This window comes from Symphodus melops, assembly GCF_947650265.1.
Source record: "Symphodus melops genome assembly, chromosome: 1".
Lineage (NCBI taxonomy): Eukaryota > Metazoa > Chordata > Actinopteri > Labriformes > Labridae > Symphodus > Symphodus melops.
In genome coordinates this window covers 52730670-52753495 of record NC_136691.1, presented here as the reverse complement: position 1 = coordinate 52753495, position 22826 = coordinate 52730670, and the positions used below count along the sequence as shown (strand labels likewise).

The 22826-nt window shown below is 43.1% G+C and overlaps 2 protein-coding genes across 9 annotated transcripts in view; one reads left to right on the top strand and one right to left on the bottom strand.

The window, feature by feature from the left end:
- Positions 1-9429, bottom strand: part of rmi1 (RMI1, RecQ mediated genome instability 1, homolog) — a 15179-nt gene extending 5750 nt beyond the window's left edge. The window contains exons 1-5 of one of the 4 annotated variants that reach the window (XM_079342019.1): positions 9256-9428; positions 7901-8065; positions 7066-7243; positions 5773-5883; positions 3096-3245 (exon numbers count right to left, since the gene is read on the bottom strand). In XM_079342019.1, the coding sequence (XP_079198145.1) occupies positions 3096-3245; positions 5773-5883; positions 7066-7227 (423 nt within the window). In that variant the 5' untranslated portion in view covers positions 7228-7243; positions 7901-8065; positions 9256-9428. Of the gene's footprint in view, positions 1-3095; positions 3246-5772; positions 5884-7065; positions 7244-7900; positions 8066-8242; positions 8425-9255 lie in introns of those variants that run through there. The other 3 variants (XM_079342017.1, XM_079342020.1, XM_079342018.1) reach the window with 3 other exon arrangements.
- On the top strand, positions 8506-22826 carry hnrnpk (heterogeneous nuclear ribonucleoprotein K). 5 transcript variants are annotated; one of them, XM_079342057.1, is made up of 17 exons: positions 8506-8590; positions 9823-9896; positions 10020-10183; positions 10452-10549; positions 10811-10867; positions 11801-11844; positions 13381-13453; positions 14371-14478; positions 14796-14924; positions 15516-15850; positions 16306-16353; positions 18313-18352; positions 19190-19205; positions 19603-19635; positions 19768-19835; positions 20193-20362; positions 21878-22826. In XM_079342057.1, the coding sequence occupies exons 3-17, from the start codon at positions 10126-10128 to the stop codon at positions 21906-21908; spliced, it is 1308 nt and encodes a 435-aa protein (XP_079198183.1). In that variant the 5' UTR covers positions 8506-8590; positions 9823-9896; positions 10020-10125; the 3' UTR covers positions 21909-22826. The 5 variants fall into 5 exon arrangements, with proteins under 5 accessions (XP_079198183.1, XP_079198180.1, XP_079198184.1 ...); XM_079342054.1 differs by having other exon boundaries at positions 14365-14478; XM_079342056.1 differs by having other exon boundaries at positions 8510-8590; positions 10037-10183; positions 14365-14478.

Genomic DNA, 22826 nt, shown 5'->3' with positions numbered 1-22826 from the left:
ATGCAGCTTATGCACCGGGGAGAACAGAAGCTGAACAGGGCTTTCATTGGCTGAGAGACGGAGTAAACCCTGGATGTAAGAAAATCCATCACACTCTGTTGTATCACCCTGAATTTTGGGCTTTGCATTTTTTGGCCTTTTTGTCTTTGTTTGACAGTGAAAGCTGAAGAGAAACAGGAAATGTCGGGAGAGAGAGATGGAGTGATGACATTTAACAAATGTCCATGTCCAGGTGTCGAAACTGGGAATGAGGTGTGACAAGGGGGGGGGGACCCTACTCTATCAACTGAGCTCAAGCGGCGCCCCTTACCTCTGCATTTCTGGTCTCTACATTTAATGACTTCCAGAACTGTCAAACTTGCTCATAAAGGTCTGTAGGAAAGTGGAAAAAAAGGCCATTGCAACGTTTCTAAGCAACACCAGCGCTATTTTTGAGAAACCACGGAGCCATGACAAGTGTAATACTTAAGGTGAAAATTACAGTCTGCACCTTATATCCTGGCAATTTACTCTTTTATATGCGCTCTCTGATTGTACCTGTCCACTCTGATTCAGTTAGGAAGAGAAGCACAAGTCTCTGTTATTTTACACAACCAAATATGAAATATGGGGAGATGGTGTTCAAAACAAAATGTTTATAAATGAATGAGTATTTTATTTTTTACAATGGATTTTTTTGTTGTTGTTGTTGAATTTAAACCTGATAAATTTTAGGCTTTCTGGTCTCATCATGTTGGGTCCATACACTGAATTAGAATCTCTATCGATTTAAAAAAAATAAAATAAAAATAATATTAATAACAATTTTGCATAGCCTAGTAACAGTTACCCAGGAGGGCGGAGCCTGACATTATCTTTGTTTCCAAAAAGACGTTGGTGTAGAGTATGGTTGTCCTGATTTCATGTCTGATGTTGTCTGGCTTTGAAGAGTCTTACATGCGTTTCCAGATGTACAGAAATTTTCATTTGAGTCGATTTTTTATGTAAGCAATTGCTGTCCTTGCTCTGAAGCATCCCATATGTGCCCTGATTATTGTACAGTATTGCTGCTCTGTCTTAACACACCTTGTGCGTCTGTAGTTCTGTCGCCCCCCCTGCCCAGTGCCCTGGGACTACAGCTGAAAATTAGCCATGAAGGCTAAACTGGCACATTGTCCCTGTGACTTTAAATGTGTAAATATATAGAACTCAATGACTAAATTAGCCTTGTCGCATCAATGTTACAAGTTTCCACAGGAGGACAAGTTGAGGCGAATAGCTCAGTCAACAGGGATCCAACAGAGATGTGTGAGGGAAAATGAGCGTTTCATTTGAGGTGACGCCAAAGGACAGCTGTTACAATAATACACAATGTTAAAATGTGTTTTTTTTAATCAATAGATATTTGGTGTTCCTCCGGTCAAGGGCATCGATTGTCTCCTGCTTTGCTCTTGGTGTTCACACTCAATAGAAGGTGTGAGAGCAAGAACAAATGTTTCATTGCATCTAGATTGAAAAGGAGCTCGGAGGGGTTCTGTAGTCGGGATGAGCGTTCAATTGGTTTTCATAATTATAGTTAGAAATTTAGTTTGAAACTCTATTTCTGTTTGGTTTGATTTAGATGTAGAGACTTTCTTTTATTGTCATTCAAAAGTGAACTGCACGATGTGGCTAGCAGTGGACCTGGATCATCAGGGTGAACAGCAGTGGATTCAGGAAGCAGCCCTGAGGAGTATCATTGTGGCCGTCTTTAGGCATGATGGTATCACAGCCTGGATCAGTGGGGTGATGAAGATGTCTGTGAGAACCCCAGCCAGCTGGTCAGCACATTCTTTAAGCACCTGTCCGTGAGTGTGGTCGGGGCTCGCTGCTTTCAGAGTGTTCACTCTCCTCAAGGTTCTTCAGACGTCAGCTGTGTCCAGACTGAGTGGCTGCTCAAGGATTTCCTTGCAGGAGTGATGTTGAGTGTCAAATCTCCGAAAGTAACTGTTGAGTTCGTTGAGGAAGGTGATATTGTTGTTGCATGGGGGAGGAAGTGGCTTCATACTCTGTGATGACTTGAATGGGTCAAAACCAAACATGAAGAAGCAGAATTCAGTTCTTATGCTGGACACATCTGGAACAAACTCAGAGGAAACCGCCCGTCTCATCACCGAGACGAACCGATCCGAACTGCTCGGTGGAAACGGGGCTTTTGAGACAGGGTGAGGAGCTCGGCCACCAGGGAGGAGCTCGGAGTAGAGCTGCTACTCCTCCACATCGAGAGGAGTCAGCTGAGGGTGGCTCCCTGGATGCCTCGCTCGGGAGGTGTTCTGGGCATGTCCCTCCGGGAGGAGGCCTCGGGTCGACCCAGGACAAGCTGGAGAGACTATGTCTCTTAGCTGGCCTGAGAACGCCTCAGGGTCCCGCTGGAGGAAGTGTCTGGTGGCGAGGGAAGTCTGGGAGTCTCTGCTTAGACTGCTACCCCTGCGAAATGGCCCCGGCTAAGCGGTGGATGGGTGGAGTGCAGACAATTACTCGTTTGATTCTTTAATGGGTGAAAGTCTTTGTCAACTATCAGGAGGTATGTTCACACATGGGGTGTGTGTGCATGTGTGTGTGTGTGTGTGTGTGTGTGGTGGGGATGACGCACAAGTCATAACATGTCCAGGATAGTCTACAGAGTGCACCAGTGTGTCCTTTAAATCTATGCCACATATAGGATCTATTGGGTGTATTCACAGTATCAGGAGTGGAAAAGAGCATACAGGCGAGCAGAGTAAGAAGCAGTTTCATGGCGTGCACAAACATTGCACCTGTTGCTGATTATAAACCTCAGTGCCCCCACCCACTCGCTTGCAGTGAATTTTCCTGCAAACACCCCGCTGTGTTCACACATCTGCTCCCCAGGATATCTTGTGGACACTTTTACTAGGGAGCAGGAAGGAGAAAGGCTGGATTAAGTCAGGATAAACAATTTGCTCCTTCGCCTTCACATCTTCAACTCACCTTCGGTGAATAACGCTCGTTTATCTGGAGAGGCAAAAACAGCTCACTTTTTTTTTTTTTTTTTTTGTTGCACTTTTTCAACTGTACTGAACTATACTGAAAATGCCTCTTTCATAAACGCCTCTGACCTGCAGCAGTAGCATACGGGTTGGTCTGGCCTCCCAGGGTCTCTGCGTGTTCTGAGTGACAGCAGACACGTCGTCGTTGGCACAGTCGCTTCCCTTCCAGCTCTGCAGCTGACCGTACGCAGGCTGACTGACGTCCAGCAGGGAATCCACCTGATACACAGGGAGACCTTTGATTTTATTGACTTCTTCCTGAACATCACATTCTGAGAATATCAGGTGAAATACGACACTGCAGAGAAATTACAGTTTTAAGCACATGCCGTTGTCTTTGCTTTAAAAAGACAGGCGGGTTGTGGCACCAATCATTGTACATTTAAAACCAATAAGCAGATTTTATTCTTCTATTTTACAACAAACTGAAATCTGTTTTTGATGTGTTTCCTAACAGGAGGGAGGTGCATCTTTAAATTCATTATGCAAGCCTGTGTTATAAAATGAGAAAATACCGAGTGTAGTTCCTTGACCTATCACAGAATTACTTTGTCTCTGGGTTTCCAGCTGAGTTTCCATTTTCCATCTCAAAGAAAATGGAAGTCCAGTGGTGCTTTGATAGAATATGGCACCTGACTGTACTCCAATCATTTCTTTCCCTCAAATTGAACCACCTCATTTCTGTCAGAATAGCTTGCCGTGTGATTTTGTTAATTGAGCCGACTATTGGCTTGTTGTCGAATATTCTGAATGTCACCAAAGAACGCACCAGTGCAGTCGGTGCATCTTCACTAGTCTCAAGATTCATTTTGATTACAATTATCCTGTCAACGATTTGATTCGACATCAGTCGAAGGGTTACAGTCTAGATTTTCTATTTTACGGCACACATGGCTACTTTTCCATTGATGACGAGAAGCAGTCAGAGAAAAATGAACTCTGAAAAATCTACGTCAACATAAATTTGTTTGCATTGAAAACCGAAAAGTAACATGAGATCGTAATAATTAAAATGTTCTATAACTGTGTCGATGCATCAACACCCGTCATACAAGCTATTAAAAATGTTAAAATATCCAGGCGGCTTTAATTTGATATTAGGCATCGCACACTCGCACGAGGCAAACCTGAGGACTGTTGAGCCTCCTAGTCCAACGTGTGCGACTAGAGAAGCCTGTACTCTGCTCTGGAGCCCTGGCATAGCTCGAAGAGGTGCGCTTCAACACAGTACAGCTGCTCATGTATGAGCACAAGCACGGGTACACAACGTGGATGTGTCGTATAATCGATCGCCTACAGTAAACCACAGAGTCAGTAAAGCTCTGTCATGTTCTCTGTGTTTTTTTTTTTATTATTGTGCTGACTCTGAGACAACGCTTCTTCTCAACTGAACGATGCTTCACGATCACGTGAAGCCATGCAAGTGTCATATTACGACATGATGACGGAGCTAAAAGAGGTCACTGTGCTCCGACCCGGTTAGACCTGGAGCGAAGTGAGTGCAGGCCAGCAGGGGAAAACGAGGAGGGGCGAACACAAGACTTGCTGAGAAAACAAAATGTTGCTTCCATTGACTGTATAAACGAGTCTATTGTTGCTCCACAGCATGAAACGCCGCTCCTATAGAAACCTCGCCTTAATAAGTCGACAAAGTTGAAGACGCACAAACACAGACATGAGTTTCATTTGAAGTGTTGAACATCTGATTGATGCAGATCTAACAAACACCAGACGTTACTGAGAACACAGATTTCAAACCTGAGCACAAAGACTGAAGAAAGAATTAATTATTTAAAGTTCATCTTTCCAATCTATCTTTTGGAAGACATTTAAAAAAAAAATCTCCAACAGCATGACTTTCCATCAAGGTTTCCTTTCATTTCTGTGCATTTCTAAGCAGTTAATGGGTCTAACTGTATTCTCGCCTTGTGCTTTGACATTATTAAGAGGATTCAGAGTTAATGTGATTCGGTTCAGATTCGCTGTTAGCTGTAAAGGAAATTAGAAAATTGCACTGAGAACAGTGATGGGTTAGACAAATGCAGTGGTAAACTTCTAACCGTTTTCTCTCTGAACGGCAAACGTCCACAAAGTCTGTGCGGGCTGCGTTCCGTCAGCGCCACGGTTTTGTTCGGGTCGGAGATCGTGCGACATTCCCTCCTGGAGAGTAGCAGAGCGCAGCTGTGCACTCAGGTTCACAAGCTTTTGTCTTTGCGAGGTCAATCTGCTGTTCACTGTTGCCTGCTTTGACGTGATGATTATAAAGTGATGGAATAAAAGATCAGGAGTCTTCATATTTTATTTCATTGAACGGATGCTCTCCGTGTTTTTTCTTGTCTGACTTCCTGTCTGGGTCGTTTTATTCTGTTCAGCTTGATGCGTGCGCCGTCAAAAATAGACACAGTCAGTCATTTGAAACGGAGCCGAGCAGTGCTGTGGGAACATAATCATCGACAAGAGGGGGAGCAAAAGTCGCCTTACCCTGTAGCGGCAACTAATTGCGGTGCGCAAGAAATATGCACAATTAGGGGGTCATTATGGACTGCTGCTTTTACTGTAATGTGACTTTCTTTTGAGTATTGTACATACATGTAAATGACTGCAAATCTTAACACTGATACTTCTGATACATGTGTGCAGCACTTGGAGTCCAGGACAGATTTCTCCAAGAGAAGTGTACGTTATCATCCCAACCCATCTTTGAAACACACAAAACATTAATTGCTTCTGTTAATCAAACGTGTACCTGGACACAGAAGATGCCGCTGAGCTCGGTCTTCTGGGCCTGACTGATCCCTTCAGGAAGAACAGGGTGGTCCAGGTCCCTCAGGTCTGTCAACAACCATTGGTCCAGTGCCTATGAGATCAGATCACGAAGTGAGAAGAGCTTTCAGACTGTTTTGCGATTTTGTCATTGGCTGTAGCTTTATATCCTGCTGTGAGATCGGTTGCATCACGCTCTCTGTTAAGGCGGGCATACACTGTGTGATGTTTTCGATCGTTTAGAAAATCTCAGACTCAAACTGCACGAGTAAGTCAGCCGAAGATCCGATGCTCGGCTACTATAAGATGTAGCCGAGCACTATAAGAAATGTAAGATCGAAATAAACACGTCCGGTCCCAAAAATCAGTAAGCGGACTGGAGAGATGCTCACGAAGGAGAAACGTGATGTCGTGCCGTTCTATGAACTGAAACGTCAGTAAAGTCCCAAGTGTTCCAGCCACATCTCACATGACGAGCTGCCTCTTCTTCTTAGCGTCGTAATGTTTACATTTTTCACGCAGGAACAATGAGGGGTAAAACCTACTGATCTCAGGTGAACCGGCTCGTAGCTCTGCTTCAACCGTGCCATAGCCACACGAGGGCCGTCAACACACATACATGATGAAATGATTCAGTAACAGAAACTTGTCAAACAAACACAGGCTGTACAGAGCTCCGGGTCAGATCACTGTAACAATTATGTGGAGTCTTCTTTAATATTAGTCTTTACAGGGTCATTGGCATGTATTGTGACTGAGATATCTCTTATTCGTTTTAAATATCATATTCTTCATCAACCATTGGGTTTTAGGTACGTTTTGATTTACATATGGTGAAAGCACACCCCAGATAACACCGCCACCAGCTGGTACAGATGACACTTGACAGGGTGCAAAAAAAAAAAAAAAAAGGTTTCTTTTGCCAAACTGTTGCCGTGTATCTGCATCTTTGAACTCTGCGTCTATTCATTCACTGATTCTAGTCATTTATTTTAAATGATGTTTCCAGCTCTGTACAGCTTTTGGATTCTGGGACAAAAGTCTTCCAGCAGTCACAAAACAGACGAGAAGGAGTCCCAGCATTCAGTGGTACAGAGCCACTAAGTTCAGAAACAAAGATGGAGTAGAGCCATCATCCTCCATATTTAATCAACCACCTGTTATCCACCGCCCCAGTATCAAACCTGAGTCACAAGGTGGTAACTCTGAACCATATCCATAAAACTTAAGTGTAAACATTTTAACTTCACCTGCGTAGTTAGACCGTTCTGCATACCTGCTGATTGATTTGCTGCTGAGACAGACGACCTGCTCCGCCCGCCTCTTCCTGCAGCCATTCAACACAGGCTTCCAGCCAGGCGATGGGCACCTGGACGTGCCTAGAAGACCGCAGCCAGGTTTGAGTAGCCCGAGCAACTGCTTGGATCTCAGGAGCCATCGTTTCTCCCTAATGTCTACAAAAAGAACATAGACAACAGCGTGCCATGTTATCTTCAATCAAATAACTGCGAGACACTCGATGAGTTTCTAAAACCTTAAATAAGAGTCACTAAACTTTTTTTTTTACTTTAAGTCTATCTTATTCTTATAAGTGTGCTCTAAATGAGGAAAAACATGTGATGTCCATACTATTTTGATAACGCTATAAAGCATGATAAATAAACTTATAACGAAATAATCTGTAATATATTTAGCTAAAGCTGTCTGCAACATGTTTTCCTTGAATCCAAAATAAATACGGCATAACCACTTCTTTGTAACAATTACTCTGAAGGTAGCTTTCATCCTGACTGCATGAAAATGGTGTGAGAGAGAGTGAGTAAAATGGATGAACGCTGACTGAGCAAGTGGTGCTTGTTTGCATTAAATATTTTTTTTTCTTAGTTATTACAATTAATTCAGACAATTGATTGAGACACTGATTGTTGAAAAAGCTCTCGTCTGGATGATTAAACTCGAGGTTAAGTGTTCAGTCATAGTCTGAAGGTTCATGTAGAGGTGCACATGTTCCATTTCATTAAATTCATGGCCCAACACTCTGCAGCCACTGAGAGCTTAATAGAGTTATTTTTATTTTATTTTTTGTATTTTAAGAGGTCATCATCTCCGACCTGGATCTCTGGAAGTACTTGGCACTTAATCTCTTGGTTGATTCATCGAAGTGAGAAGTTAGATATTTCTGATACAAGAGGACTGTGGGTATTGATTTCTGTTATTGGTCTGCGATCAGCTCAGCACGGATAAACCCCGAATCTGCAGATTGTCACGGTTCAGTACTGTGGAGGACAGAGATCTATGGATAGAGTTGGCGTACAATAAATCACATAAGTCTACGAAATGGGATATTGTTGAGGCTGTAAAACTGTGCGTCGCGTGCAGCTCCAGGTGTGTTGTGAAAGAAGCGCCAAAAGTACACCAACACAACCCCTTTAGTAATGTTAATGCTACTTTACCTCAGGTTTGTGTCCATTCAAAGATGACAATGGAGGCTCTAGTATGCATAAGCTTTACTTGACTGTCAGTCATTTGCAGACAACACTTATTAAAACAGGAATGACTCGGACAGCAGAGGTTAACTTAGACCGGGCAGCACTCCGGAATCCGGAATGGAAAGGGCTTGAATGTGCGTCGCTGTGGAAACGCCCCTCCTCCCGTGATTGACGTTCACTCGAAACCAATCGTTCTACTCCTCTGTTAGCTGTTCTCTCTGCTCGACCAATCAGCGACGCCCTGGCACGTTTTTGTCCGTTTTCAGTTAGGTAGAGAAGAAAGGGGACGAGCCGAGGCGCAGCGCACAGCAGGTCAGTGTTGTTGACGAGATTTTCCTGGTTTTTTTCCAACCCGAAACATTTTCTTTTCTGAATTCAGTTGAACTGCTAAAGTACCACTGAAAGACAAACTATTGAGCGGTCGGTATTAGTTTGTTTGTGCCCAAAAGGTAATGCTGCCTAATTAGCTGGCCTGCCTCGCTCCCCTTGTGCACCAACATGGCGAAATTAGCTAGCAGCTAGCTTGAATAACTCCCGAGTGCCTTTTGTATCGACCTTTTGTTGACGTCTTATTAACCTATTCGCACAAGATAATGCGAATTTAGATCGAATACAACTAGTTAATTGGGTTTTGGTTTGAAAAAGCAGGTCGGTGTTTGTATATATTTCAGATTCGCACACACGACGGAACTCAGCTAACTCGTTTCCCTCCAGGCTAGTTAGCTAGCTGCCTCGTTAGCTTACATCGATTTAGCTTAGCCAACGGCCATCTCACTGTCGGTGCGTGTCGGCGATCAAATAACGTTTCAAATAAGTTTAATATCAGTTTGCAAACGACGAGCTACTTGAAATTGAGATTTTGTTGTGTTGTCGCCCAGGCAGGGAACAGTGAAAAAAGACACCGTGTTAATCGGGGACTTTTATCTGAATGGTTCTGATTGTCGCCGAACAGTCGATGTTACGGTGAAACCAGTTACCGTGTTAATCGATGACTTTTATCAGAATACCTCTTGTTGTCTTGGTTACTTCTTAAATCGAACAGTCGGTATTAAGTAGAAACTAGTTACCGTGTCAATCGGTGACTTTTATCCGTAATACTCTTGTTGTCATGGTTACTTGTTAAACCGAACAGCCGGTGTTAAGATGAAACGAGTTACCGTGTTAATCGGTGACTTTTATCCAAATACCTCTTGTTGTCATGGTTACTTGTTAAACCGAATAGCCCGTGTTGAGGTGAAACAAGTGACCGTGTTAATCGGCGACTTTTATCTGAATGTTTCTGTGATTTTAGTGAATGTCGGTATTCGTTCATCCCTGCCTGCCAAAGTTATTTTCCTCGTTTTAATTTGGGAACATTAAAATTTATCCACCTTTACAATTATAAGGTGAAACTGACTATGTATATGATAACTGGTCATTATTTTTTTATGTAAAATATCAACCAAGCACATAGTTTAAAGATAATGCATTTTAAATCAGTTGTGTCAGACTTTGCTGCCATGAAGCCACTTATGTATTTCAACAAGCCTCTCCCTCCTTTGCAGGTCGCATCAGCTGTTTGGTCCTTCTTATTTAGTTCCGCCTATCAACACGCCCATATTCCTCTTAATAAATACTGGTGAGTGCTGCTTTTCTTTTGCATTTTCCCCTCTCTTTTTGTCGTTCCTGAATATCCTGATCGGGAGCATGAAGCCTCAACAACTATCTTATATCTTTTTCCCTCGTGGTACAACGCTGACAGACCCTCACATCTCCCAGGGGCCAGCTCTCTGCTTCTCTCTTCCTGCTCCTGCCGCCTGTTTCCCGGACCGAGGAGCCCACCCCATCTCTTCCGCTTTCAGAAGACCATGGAGACAGAAATCGAACAGCAAGAGGACTCTTCATTCAGCAACACAGAGACTAACGGTACAACACTTTGTGTCATGATTATTTTTATCAAAACTTTTGATTGTTTTGTTTTTTTTAACATAAAAGGACTTGGCAGTTTTGTTTTAGGACATGAAATTATTTCTGTGTTTTGATGTATTAACACCTTATTTCTTAAGCAGTGCATCTACAACAATCTTTGGAACATATCTGATGCTGTCTGTGCTATACTACTTTATTAAAATTATTATTGAATAAAATTCTGTGAACAGGATTGTCACTGTTGGGTTTTATCTCCTGGTGCCAGGTAAGCGCCCTGCTGAGGATGCAGATGAGCAGAAATCATTCAAGCGCTCCAGGAACTCTGACGAGATGGTTGAGCTTCGCATCCTCCTGCAGAGCAAAGTAAATCCACTCTGCTTTCATTTCACATTCCCAACAAACCTTTAAATGATGATAATTTTCTAACCCATTCCCTTCTGATAACCTTTTTCCGTTTTCTTTTCTACACTCGATCGCTTGCCAGACTTTAAAATTTTCAGCCTCTGTTAGGGGTCTTCATTAAGCGCTTGTGCTTCTTTAGACGTTTACTATAACACTGAAAGCTTGTCTTTAAATTCATTTCAACGATGTGCCAGTTTGTGTAACAATTCTTTGTGTTCTCAGAATGCAGGAGCTGTAATTGGGAAAGGTGGCAAAAACATCAAAGCCCTTCGTACAGACGTGAGTATTTCTACATTATATGCTCTGAATCTTTCTTTTGTTTCGCCTTTTGAGTTTGTATTCTTGAGTTATTCCTCCACTGGTGTTCAGCATCTCTAAACGAGCCAACCTCCCCTATAAGTCAGCTGTGCTTCAGACATTATCCCTTTAAAACTGATAGCAGTATTTGACCATGTTTGTTTCTTTGTAAAAGACGGGTGTGGTTAGCTGATGGCTGAGTTGATAAAAAGCCTTCTGACAAACCCTCTGGGGTTAATTTATTCCTTTTTGTTCTGATATAAAAACTCCTGTCATTGCCTCAGCTAAACTGGCCCTTGGAACGAAAAGTCCAATTTCATGCCATTAGTTGAATTAACTGTAAGAAAACAAGAACACTGATGCTCCTGTAATTATAAATCGAGAGTCACAGTGTGGATTTTTTAATAAAGTCACCTGCAGTGCAGGTCAACTTTTTTTTTTTTTTTAAGGCAACCTGGCCATTTCTTAATTCATGAAGTCATTGCCTCTTTCTGTAGCCCTCCACAATTTGTTCTCCCCCTCTTTCTCACTGTCTCTGGTCTATTCCCCAACATTGAAATCTTCATGTTCTTAATATGCCATTACCCATTTTCCAATGTCACATGTTCTCCTTTTCTCTCTTTGAAGAACCAATCTCTGAGAGAATCAAATTAAAGTCACGTTTGAACGCTGTAGAGCCTGTATATTAAAAATGTATTCCTCTCCCCTCTTCCCTCTCCCTTGTTTATTATTTTACTGTTGACTTTTTGCCCACTTCCTCCTCTGTTGCCCATGTTCTGGATGGCCCCTCCTGCGCCCGCCCACCTGACACCCTGGTTGGCCCTGTCCATAATCGTGCCCTGTCCCTAAATGGGCGCCTTACTTGATTGACATCTGTGCTCGAATGGCCCTGGCCCCTGCCCATGCCACGCCCAGTACAATGCCAGTGTGTCAGTCCCAGACAGCAGTGGGCCTGAGCGGTATGTCCCTAAGCTCCTCCCTCTCACTGCCTGAATACAGGTCAAACAAACAAGAAGATGAGAATAATAAATAGTCATCCTGCCTCTGTCCAGTCACTGTATTTTAACCTACCTGTTCTCACAGTATATTAGCCTGAGTCAAAATGCCTAAATGCGTTCATGTCCAAATCTGCCTGTAAAAGCCATGTCAACATCCTTTAAGATGCCATTTTTGAAAGTCACGTCAACATTGAAACTTAGGCTGGTGTTGTCAGGGTTTTTCCACAATCTGCCACTGTCTTTTTAAAAATCTTTTCTATGATCTGTGCAATATGTCCGTGTTATTTTTTTCTTTAATTTTCATTGATGATTATCTATCCTCTTTATCTTTCGCGTTTTCACCTCCCTCCCCCTCAGAGTGGATATCTTGGTGGTCTTGTCCCCCCCCCCCCTCGTTAATGTCATATACTCACCTGCTTCTCGCACCATCCCATTCTTTCCTTGCGATGCCCTCATGTTACTGATCTCAGATTGTCCATCCATCCTGAACAAGCTAGGACTCAACTGTTGTGTTTGTGTTTCTTCCTTTCTGTCTGCTGCTTCATCTCAACTTGGTTATTGACTGCTGGAGCTATTGAAATGACAGATAACCCCCCCCCACCCCACCCCACCCCACCCAACCCCAGTCCCACTCATCTCTGCATTCTTTGGATTTAAGTTTATCGCCTCTCCCATCCCCCTAAAAAGCATCGACCCCTGGTGGTGGCCAACTTGATTTCTCCCATGTTATAATCTGCTCTGACACTCTTCCTCAGCTGTCTGCCATTCTTCTTCCATGTACAAACTGTGCTAAAGTTCTCTTGATCAGTAAATTCATTGTTTATTTTTATTACAGTTCTAGGTGGGTGCAGACTACAAATTTGTATTTACAATTTCTTAAAAAAATAAAATAATTAAAAGACAGTCCGCTTTGCTAAACATCCCAAAGAGTAGAGAGGATTGCATCTGTTCTCTCTGTCTTTCCCTGAACTTTGAAAGTTGTTTGTGGTGTGCATCCACCAAACTCCTCTGCTTTAGGAGTCTAGAGTTCTTTCTGGCGTCTTTGGTGCCCATTCCTGCCAGATCCTCCTCAGCTTCACTCCCCACGTCTTGCCCCTTCAGTAGTCACCAAATGCAGTCACTTTTCTTTGGGTCCCCTTTTATTTTGTCTCTTCTCTTCCTTTCTCTGGACAAAATACTACCTTCTTTTCATTGTATTGTTTGGGAACCAGCTTATATTTTTATTTTATTTTTCTGGCTGCTTTGTTTGAATAATCCATGAAATGCCATGAACACGTTTAGAAAACACTGGACCTCAGCAGTTCATTTAGACGTTAGCTTCAGGACTGAGTTTGTTAAATTGGCTGGGACTGTTGATCTTTGGCAGAAAAAAAAAAAAGAGGGGATGTGATGAATTATCTGATCTGACTTGTTGTTCCCTTCCTCCTGGTATGCCGTGCTGGCTACCTCCGTCCCCGCCCTCTGTGCGTGGCTGTGGCTTGTCTGTGAAATGTGAAGCATCCTGAGCATCAGTGCCGACATCGAGACAGTCGGAGAAATCCTGCTCAAAATTATCCCGACGCTGGAAGAGGTAAAGAACCTGTTTTTTTTGTTTGTTTGTTTTTTCAGCAAAAAAAGTAAACTCCAAATGCTGCAACATTTTTGAAATAATATTTTACAGCCAAACTCCTGCACACTGTTTTAATTGCAGAAATACATCTGCAATGTTTACGACCAAAACGCTGCCAACGACATCTTGCAGTTTCTTTCGGGTTAAAAATATGACTAATGATCTGACGCCATTTTAAAGTTACGGTACTTTTGATTACTGACAGTGGTCGTCATATCTGAAGGTGTATTATTTTGTCAACATTTTCCTCTAATATACTTTGATTGTGTAGCAGATGAGAGTGCTTGCTGTAGCTGTACGCTCCTTTATTTCTGCCCTCTGTTACATTGATGATTTACAAATGAGTGGATCTGAATGGTTAAAACAGCACTCGCACAAAAGCTCTCTGCTTGTGTCAGCACTCTGTTTCGAGGTCGTTGAGGACGCTGTTGCTGGAAGCTTGTAGGTGGAAACATTGTGACCTTCAGCTTTTTAAACTCGGATATAATTCATGAAACGTTTGTGTGTAGTTGTATCTCAGGTTGTCGTCGTACCCGACTTGTACAGGATTCTATTGAAAACAATATCAATACATGTTTCGATACCATGGCAACAAGAAGGGAAGTCGTAGGGCCTCCTTTAGAGGTGACTTCTTGTATTTAATAAGCAAAACTTCTCTTCACTGAGCGGCGCTCATTTCTCGGCATCCAAATGTTTTTTAGACGGTGTCATCTCTCGCTCTCTTGCTGCAGCTTTGGGTTAAAAATCGCTCATAAAATAAGTGAAATAGTTTCTTTTCAAAACGAGCAGTTTCCAAAAGTATTTCAAATGCTGAGTAAATTCCCCCCCCCCCCCCCCCCCCCCAGTACTAAAATGCTGTGTGTCCTTTTAAGTACCAGCAGTACAATGGCATGGACTTCGACTGTGAGCTGCGTCTGCTGATCCATCAGAGCCTCGCTGGCTCTATCATCGGCGTGAAGGGAGCCAAGATCAAGGAGCTCCGGGAGGTATGTTGATACAAGGATCGGGATGTGTAATTAAATGGGCGAGTGAGCAGTGCACACGGGCGAGTGTGTGACGAATGCCAAACACATTCCAGCCAGAACACACTGGAACCATCCCAGTGGGTGGATGATCTGTTTTATATTTTGTGTTAAATAAATTCATTGTTTAATTCTCGTTAGTCGAGACGTTTTCTGTCCTGGAGTTCTTGATGAGCCGCTGCAGACGTGAGCTGCTCATAAATTGACTGATGGGATATGATGTGTGAAATGCTTGGAGGTCTTAATATTCCTTGTTGGTTTGTGTCTCATGTTGCCTTCAGAACACAAAGACCAGCATCAAGCTGTTTCAGGAGTGCTGTCCTCAGTCGACGGACCGGGTGGTGCTGGTTGGCGGGAAAACGGAGCGCGTGGTGGAGTGTATCAAGACGATGCTGGAGCTCATCGCCGATGTAAATATCTTCACACTGTCTGTCTTATTAGAGATGGCTAAAAAATCAAAATGTAGCGGGGTGAAACATATGGCACAACAGTTATATCCACGGACACGTCACAGCCCAGATGTATCAGAGAACAATGAATCCTTTTTCGTAGTCATTAAAGCTCCCATGAGGAACTCGGTTTGCTCCGGTTTCGGTTCTCCTGTTGACAAAACGGCAGTTCTCGTCTTTTTGCTTCTTTTTTTTTTATCCCTCGACTTGATTAAGTCGTGTTCTGACAAAAACAGTCTCATCCTGATGTCTTGTAACGGTGACATGCATTAAAAGCATCTTAGCCACTGAACATAAAAATAGCAGCTGTATCTGCAGGGTGCTTCTAATCCCTTCATCTGACATCGACCCCCCCGGCAGCAGCTTCAAGCATTCAAAATAACATTTACAAACAAATCCGTCCTGTCCCTGGTGCTCTTGTTTTCCTTTCTTAGGTCATTTAGCGGTGTTAGTATTAATGTCCCGGGGGGCTTCAAGTGTAAAATTTTGCTCTCATTGATGATTTGCCTTTGTGCTGATAAGAACATATCTCCCTCTCCAACTTCTTTGCAGGCTCCCATTAAGGGCCGTGCACAGCCCTATGATCCCAACTTCTACGACGAAACCTACGAGTACGGGGGCTTCACTGTGATGTTTGAGGAGAGGGGAGGCGGTCGCAGGCCCATGGGAGGGTTCCAGATGCGTGGGGGAAGGTCCAGCGGTGGAGACCGCGGCTTCGACCGAATGCCCTCAAGCAGAGGGGGGCGAGGACCCCCGCCTCCCTCCCGCCGGGACTATGACGAGATGAGCCCTCGTCGTGGTCCTCCTCCACCCCACCCCAGCAGGGTCGGTGGCCGGGGGAGCTCCCGCGGTCGCAACATGCCAATGGGTCACCCACACAGAGGAGGGTAAGATATTGAAGGAATTAATGTCACGTCTGCTGCTTCTGTTTTTTTTTTTTTCCCCCATGATTAAGACACCTCAAATCTTTTTATTTGCTGAACATTGAAATGCTTGAAAGCTGCATGATCAAACTCATGAGTTAGCATTTGAGGGTCCTCTCCCTCCTGTTTATTTGACACCATACTTCAGAGACGCCAGGCTGTTGTTTGCTCTTCCTCTATTGCTCTTTGCCTTTTTGTTCTCCTGCATCAACAAAGACTCGCGCAGGCAGCTTTAAGTTGTCTAGTTGAAGAAGATAAACTGAGTCCAGTTTACTGCATGTGATCCGGTGCAGCGCACGGCGTGCACCCCTCAGGAAACATTTGTTCTCGTAATGATCATTCCATTTATAGTATGTGCTCATCAATGTATGTCTGGACATGTTTGTGTGTCTTTTTTCCCATCTCCATCTCGCCCACAGAGAAGATCGTTACTATGACTCGTACCGTGGCTCTGATGAAAGGTCAAAGTAAGTCACTGTCCCCAAACCTTTGCCTCCACCCCTCCCCATCTCTGAACAGGGGATACTTTAATACTCTGTTATTTTATGTGACCTGCACTTGATTATAATGTACTAGTTAATGGTAATGTGCTGATGCAATGGTTCCTCATTGAAACCATCGGACAGTAGTAGCTGACAGATGCTCAGCTTAATGTTCCTTCACTGATAAAATAACATAGAAGTGTTGAGGTATTCCCAAAATATTCCCCTGACGTATTGTTAATTTTTTTGTAATGTGACTGGTTATCAGCTTCTCCTCTTACCTTCTGAACAAAATAACTCTATGACCCCCCCCCCCCCCGTCATCACTAACTGCTGCCTTGATCTCCATTACCCTGTAGTCTTCTTGCCTGTAGAGCCCCAGCCTGCATACGCCCCCCCCCCCAATCCCTTCTCACTCTTTGCACTTGACTTTTTTGAAGTGCTTTAGGATGCTTTACAGTGATGCTGTATAAACTACTCTTTGATAACTCCTCCAACTTGCTGCTAACTAACTCCAGGTTCACGGTGTAATTCTGTGGTGTGTGATGATCATGTGCTAATGTGGAGCTCATAGAAAAAGTAGGACTTCCTCCAGTCCACGTGGAATATTTACTCGTGTAGTTTTTTTTTGTGCTGATGAGATTTAAAAAAAAAAAAATAATAAAAAAATCCAAACAGGAACGTCCGAGTTTCCAACATTTCAAGAATAAGACAACAATTAGAAAACATTTACATTGTCCATTAATGGAGTGGGGAATCACCAGCGGTCCCATGATACCATATCATTAAGATACTTGAGTCATGAGTAGAATTGGGAATTAAACAGAAATTGTGATACGATCTAACTTTATTTTAACTTTATTTTAACTTTGTATTTGTCCCCAAGATTCAAAAGATTCACAAAACGGGAGTCGAGCCCGAGAACAGACAAACACTGTGATTGTTTTACTAACAATGGAACTCGTTCAAAATGAATTGTGCAGCACCGTCAGCATTTAAACATTTAATTCTTACTATAAAAAAACTATCGATCATGGCGGCCATGAATCGATGTGTCGCCATGCCAAATATCTCAATGCTAGCTGTTTCCATTTTTTTCCCGACCCAATTAATCAACATGTCTCCCAAAGTTTACATTAAAATCTCTTAAATATATTTTTCTTGTTTTCCTACAACATATTTAACTATTAAAGTGATAAAAACACTTCACAGATGTTAGATTTAGAGATGTTTTAATTCAAGAAAATGTTATCACTGAGATCAAGCAGCTTTAAAGTGGCCGGTGGTTTGATTCACCAGTAAACGGTTTAGCATTCAGTGACGTTAGCTCTAAAGAACGATGCTTCGATGAGCCGGCCTGTCGTCGAGTGCCAGCTGATAATACTATGAAAACACACCCTGGTATAAATCTGGAGAACGCTGTTCGTAGAGTAGGGATGTCAAGCGTGACAATAAGGTGTTTATTTATGTTTCATTGATTGATATTGTTCTGACTGATGATGCACCCACAGGCATTTTGTGTTTGACATGCCCGTACCAAACATACATGAACGTTCTTCAGGAACAGCGAAGAAATCCCGACACATTTCTTCAGCTTCATTTGAGCTCCGGTTTGGGAGAAAAAGCAGCAGCTCTTGGCTCTGATAATCATCACCACCACCTGTCACTTCTCTGCACTATAACACTGTCAGCGCTGTTCCTGTTACTGTGTGGGAAGATGGCTGAGAGGAAACGTGTTTATACTGTAATCTTCCTCAGCGTGTGTGCAGTTTGACCCAGACCAGAAATTTCCTTTGGAATGTTTTCAAGATGTTTTTTTTTTTTGTAAAGAATTTTCTATTTCTTTCCTCCCCCACCCACATCTCTCTGTCTCTCTCTTTTTCTCTCTGTCTGTCCATGCCCCCCCCCCATCATCTCCCTCCCTCTATGGCACTTTCGTCACAGTGACAGAAGAGGCAGACCGGATCGCTATAGCGATAACATGGTTAGTGACCCTTCACTAAATGCATGCAGCTCTGGTCCAAGCGGCTCATTGGGCTCCAGCATCCTCAGGCTGGCGTCCAATTAGATTTCGAGTAGCAGACGGCGTGTTTTGATTGTCCGTTGTGTTGTTGTGATAACGGTAGATTATGACGATAAAACCAGGCGCTGGTCTCTCATGTGCACATGCATGTTCGTACCCTCATGTTTGCCACGATCATGCATCCAGGCAAGTTCTGGCCCGGAGCAAACCTTCCAACCAAATGACCATAATCACCACAGCCGGAGACACCCCATAATAATCAGCTATAATTGCCCTCTTACTGTGTACTTTTCATGGCCAGCCTGCTTGCGCGGAGAGGAAGGATGTTGGGGGTGGGGTGGGCTGGGGGTGGCCATGGATGGTTGCTAGGCAATAATAACGCTTTGTTGACAGACTGGAAGGTCTCTCTCTCTCTCTCCCTCTTTCTCTCTTTCTCGCTCTCCCTCTCTGAGTGCTGGCAGGATACTGCCTGCCGTTGCTCAGCAACAGCTTTTTGAATTGCCTGTTGCCCTGGCGACAGCAGCAGCTGAATAGCAGGTGAAAATGGGGGCTGATGGAGATGCGAGGAGAGACTGGAAGAGGGGGGATGGAGAGAGGGAGAGAGGGAGGAGGAGTCTAGCTTATGGATGAAACTGGGTGTCTTTTTACTTGAGTGTACTCCATGGACGAGGCTGCTTCTGCATCATATATACATTAGATCTTACAGACAGCCGTTCACTCAGCTAGGATCAGCTCAAAGATGAACGGACTCGGCTGTTCACAGTGTAACCCTTCTGTCTTTCTGTTTGTTTTTCACAGAGCGGAGGAGGATATGGTAAGAACTGAGCCTCGTGTTTTTCCTCTTCTCTCAATCATGTGTTAGCGTGTCTTCTTGTGCATGGATGCTCTCAGATATTAGTGCTACAATTTCCTCATATTTGTGTCAAACATTTTTCCTGAATGCAATGTGTAGAACAAAATGTGCACGGTGACAGCATGTTCACGAGGACGATGTAGCTCTCATTGATGATGTCCTGGCTACTGTTTTACAACAGTATTATAATGTTAGAGATAACATGCAGGGATCATTTAAAAGTACTTTGTTCAGATGAAAATTTGAGACCAGCCATACTTGTGAGTTCAGTGTTTTTTTGTTTTGAGTATTAAATGATAAGAAAGAGATGTTACCTTCAGTCAGTGTCGGTTTACCTTTCTCTTTCCCTCCCTCTCAGACAACAGCTCCTCCTGGGATAGCTACCAGTCAGGTGAGTCTCGACACGTTTCTCCTCCATCAAAAGGAAAAGATGCCAAGCAATGTGTGATCACACACAATCAAACATAGTTTTACGTGTCTGTTTTTTTTCACTGCCTCTGTCCTCTCCTCCTCCTGCCAACAGGTGGACGTGGCTCCTACAGTGACATGGGTGGGCCTGTCATCACCACACAAGTGACCATCCCCAAAGATGTGAGTGAATGATTGACTAAAGAATAATGTGGCCCCTTTGTATGTTGTTCATGCCATTCAGGCAGAGTAAAACCCAGTGGTGCCAGATGAAGCTGTTATCAGCATTGTGATCATCCTAATGTTAATTAATTGTTTCATTAGTCTTTGAGCCGATGGACCAATTAGTCATGTTGCCTCCCACAGCAGATCAGGAAGTGTTATCTTTTGAGAAGTATGAAGGTCATTTTAAGAGAACATTCATCTTTTTTTTCCAATTGTGTTCTTTAATAATTGTCATCCCAGTGTCTGGAATGTTTCTCCATGTGCTTGATTTGTCTTCCCTCCCCTTTCCTCCTCTTTGCGGTTTACCACCGACAGCTGGCTGGCTCCATCATTGGAAAAGGAGGCCAACGGATCAAACAGATCCGCCACGAGTCTGGAGCATCCATCAAGATCGATGAGCCTCTGGAAGGTTCTGAGGACCGAATCATCACCATCACTGGCACCCAGGATCAGATCCAGAACGCCCAGTACCTTCTACAGAACAGGCAAGTTCTGGCACAGGATCAGTCCTTATGAGCCTGCGTCTTTTGAAAGGTAGAGCAGCTTCACCACGTCACAGATGCAGATCCCATCAAACTGTGCTATATCATGTCCACAGCTTGTTTTTAAAAATGATCCTCATGGAAGAGTACATCTATTCAGTGAGACTGGATTGTAGGAGTGGAATAAATCCACAAAATTGTGGGTTTAAATTTCACAAAAATCATTGGCGACATTTGTTGTAACGTGTAAATGTTTTTGCGCAACATAAACAGCGTTTGCCTGCAATGTTTGTTAATAAAAATCAAGAAATTACCCAATACTGAAGCCTAGTAGTTTTGTTACTATGGTAACGAAACGGGGAACAAAATCGTTTGATTTTTGGATAGAATCGTTCAGTTTAAAATTTTGGCATCGCAATTTTTTATTTTATTTTTATTTTTAAAAACATTTTTAAAACTGTAAACACATCTGCGTTCACATTTGTTGAGTTGCGTTCTTGAAGGTTTGTCAACACGTCTTAGAAAGTGACGTTTTGCGGACACGTGCAAGCTAACAGAACAGCGTAATGATGCTACATTGACTGCTCGTTCACTGAATGGAACGACCCTCGTGGATTCAATGTCTTTAACGCAGACTGTCAATACATGTACGTTTCTCTCTGCTTCTGAAATTGCATCCTACTACTAGTTAGCCCACTTGGGTTATGCTTTCCTGTTGCCTGCTGTCTCTTCTTCACTAACCCCCTTCCTTTCTTCCCAATGCAACCTGCATCTAGTTCAAACCTTCCTCTTGCATGAAATGGCGGTGAAGGAGTAGACAAAGTTGGACATTTTTTTTGTGATTGACATGTTTCTTTGCCTATCACGTGTGTCCATTAATATGAATAATGGAGGAATAAAAAAAACAAAAAACTTGTCTATCTTCCGTCTAAGCCGTTTCACTGTGAAGCAGGGAGTGGATTGATTCTTCCCCTGGCTGCTGCTGTGTGGAAGACTAGTGATTTTGTTGTTTTTAGTTAGATCAACCGACAACAAATCACAGTCTGCCAAATAGCACGGGCTCCTCCTCTTCTGTCTCCCTTGGCAACCAGTAGGCACGTATAAAACACACTACTTCCTTGTTGATGCTAGCCCGAATGCTAATCCAGCTGTAGACCTGCCGCCGCCGTCTCATGTGTAGTGTAGTGTTGCCATGGTAACTAACCCTGCCTCTCTTCCTCTTTCCTCCCCTCTCCCCGCCCTTCAGTGTGCTGCACCTGCTTGGACACAAGGCCTAAACCACACCCCTCCTTTTTCCTCCTCCTCCTCCTCGGCTTCTTCCTCCCTCTTCCTCTACCACTTGCCCCCCCCCCCCCTTCTCCCCTCTGCCCGTCTCTTCTCACTTGTTGCCTGTGTCTCCTCTCGCTCTGCCTCCCCCAAGACTTCATCCTCCCTCAGCTATACATTTGCACCATCATTGACTTGTAAATTGCATTTTCTTCTTGTGTTTTTTATTTATTTTTCTCTGTTTTTTTCCAGTGTGAAGCAGTACTCTGGTCATTTGCTGTAGACCCAGGAGACTAAGATTGAAGCAGACTCAGATTTCCCCTGACCCTCTCTCTCTACCCTTGTCCAACATATCCCCTTCAGACTATTACTCTGGATTGTGGGTTTCTTTTCTTTTCTTTTTTTTCTTTTTTTTTGAATTTTATTTTTGTATTTTTTAATGAAAAAAATGTCCAACATTCCTGTGCATAAAACAAAATGTAGATGTTCTGCATTTTTAAGAGTGTAGTCCATTAGTTTATCAGATACACTTGGATTTTTTCTTCTTTTCTTTCTAACATTTAAATCTATCAAATTATTCTTCAGTCTCCTGACAGACAAAAATAAACATAACCTTTATTTTTGATGGTTTTGTTTTTTTAATGACGCGTGTTTGCGTCTCCGGCTTAGATCTGTGCTGTGTGTAGCATGTGTGCATGTTAGCGTGTGTGGATTGCTTTGCTTTCTGTTGTCTCTTTGGGTCCGTTCACAGTTTCCCCCACATTAACATTAGCACCATGCATAATGTAAGCTGTTTTTATTTTCACATTGAACCATGATTTTTGTTGTTGTCTTTGTTTGCTTTTCTTTCTTTTGTTGAAAGAGTTGTGGGACATTTTACCCGCCAGGAGGAATTTTGAGATGTTTAAGTTTTGGCTGTTGTACAAACCGGGGTACGGGACAGTCTAACTAATTTGTAAGAATATTCAGAATCTACCGTGGTAGTTGTGTGACAAAAAACAATCTGAAACATTTAAATAACTCAAGAACAGAAATGTGTAGCTAGAGGTTTTCTTGACATTTTACTGGAGATTTGACCAATATTGAAGTTATCTCTCTGTCCTTGTAATTTCCTGTCATCTACACGTGTTTTCTCTCCATGCTGTAGACTTCACATTGTCAAATTGTAAAATGAATAAAGATGGTGCCACTTTTTACTGAA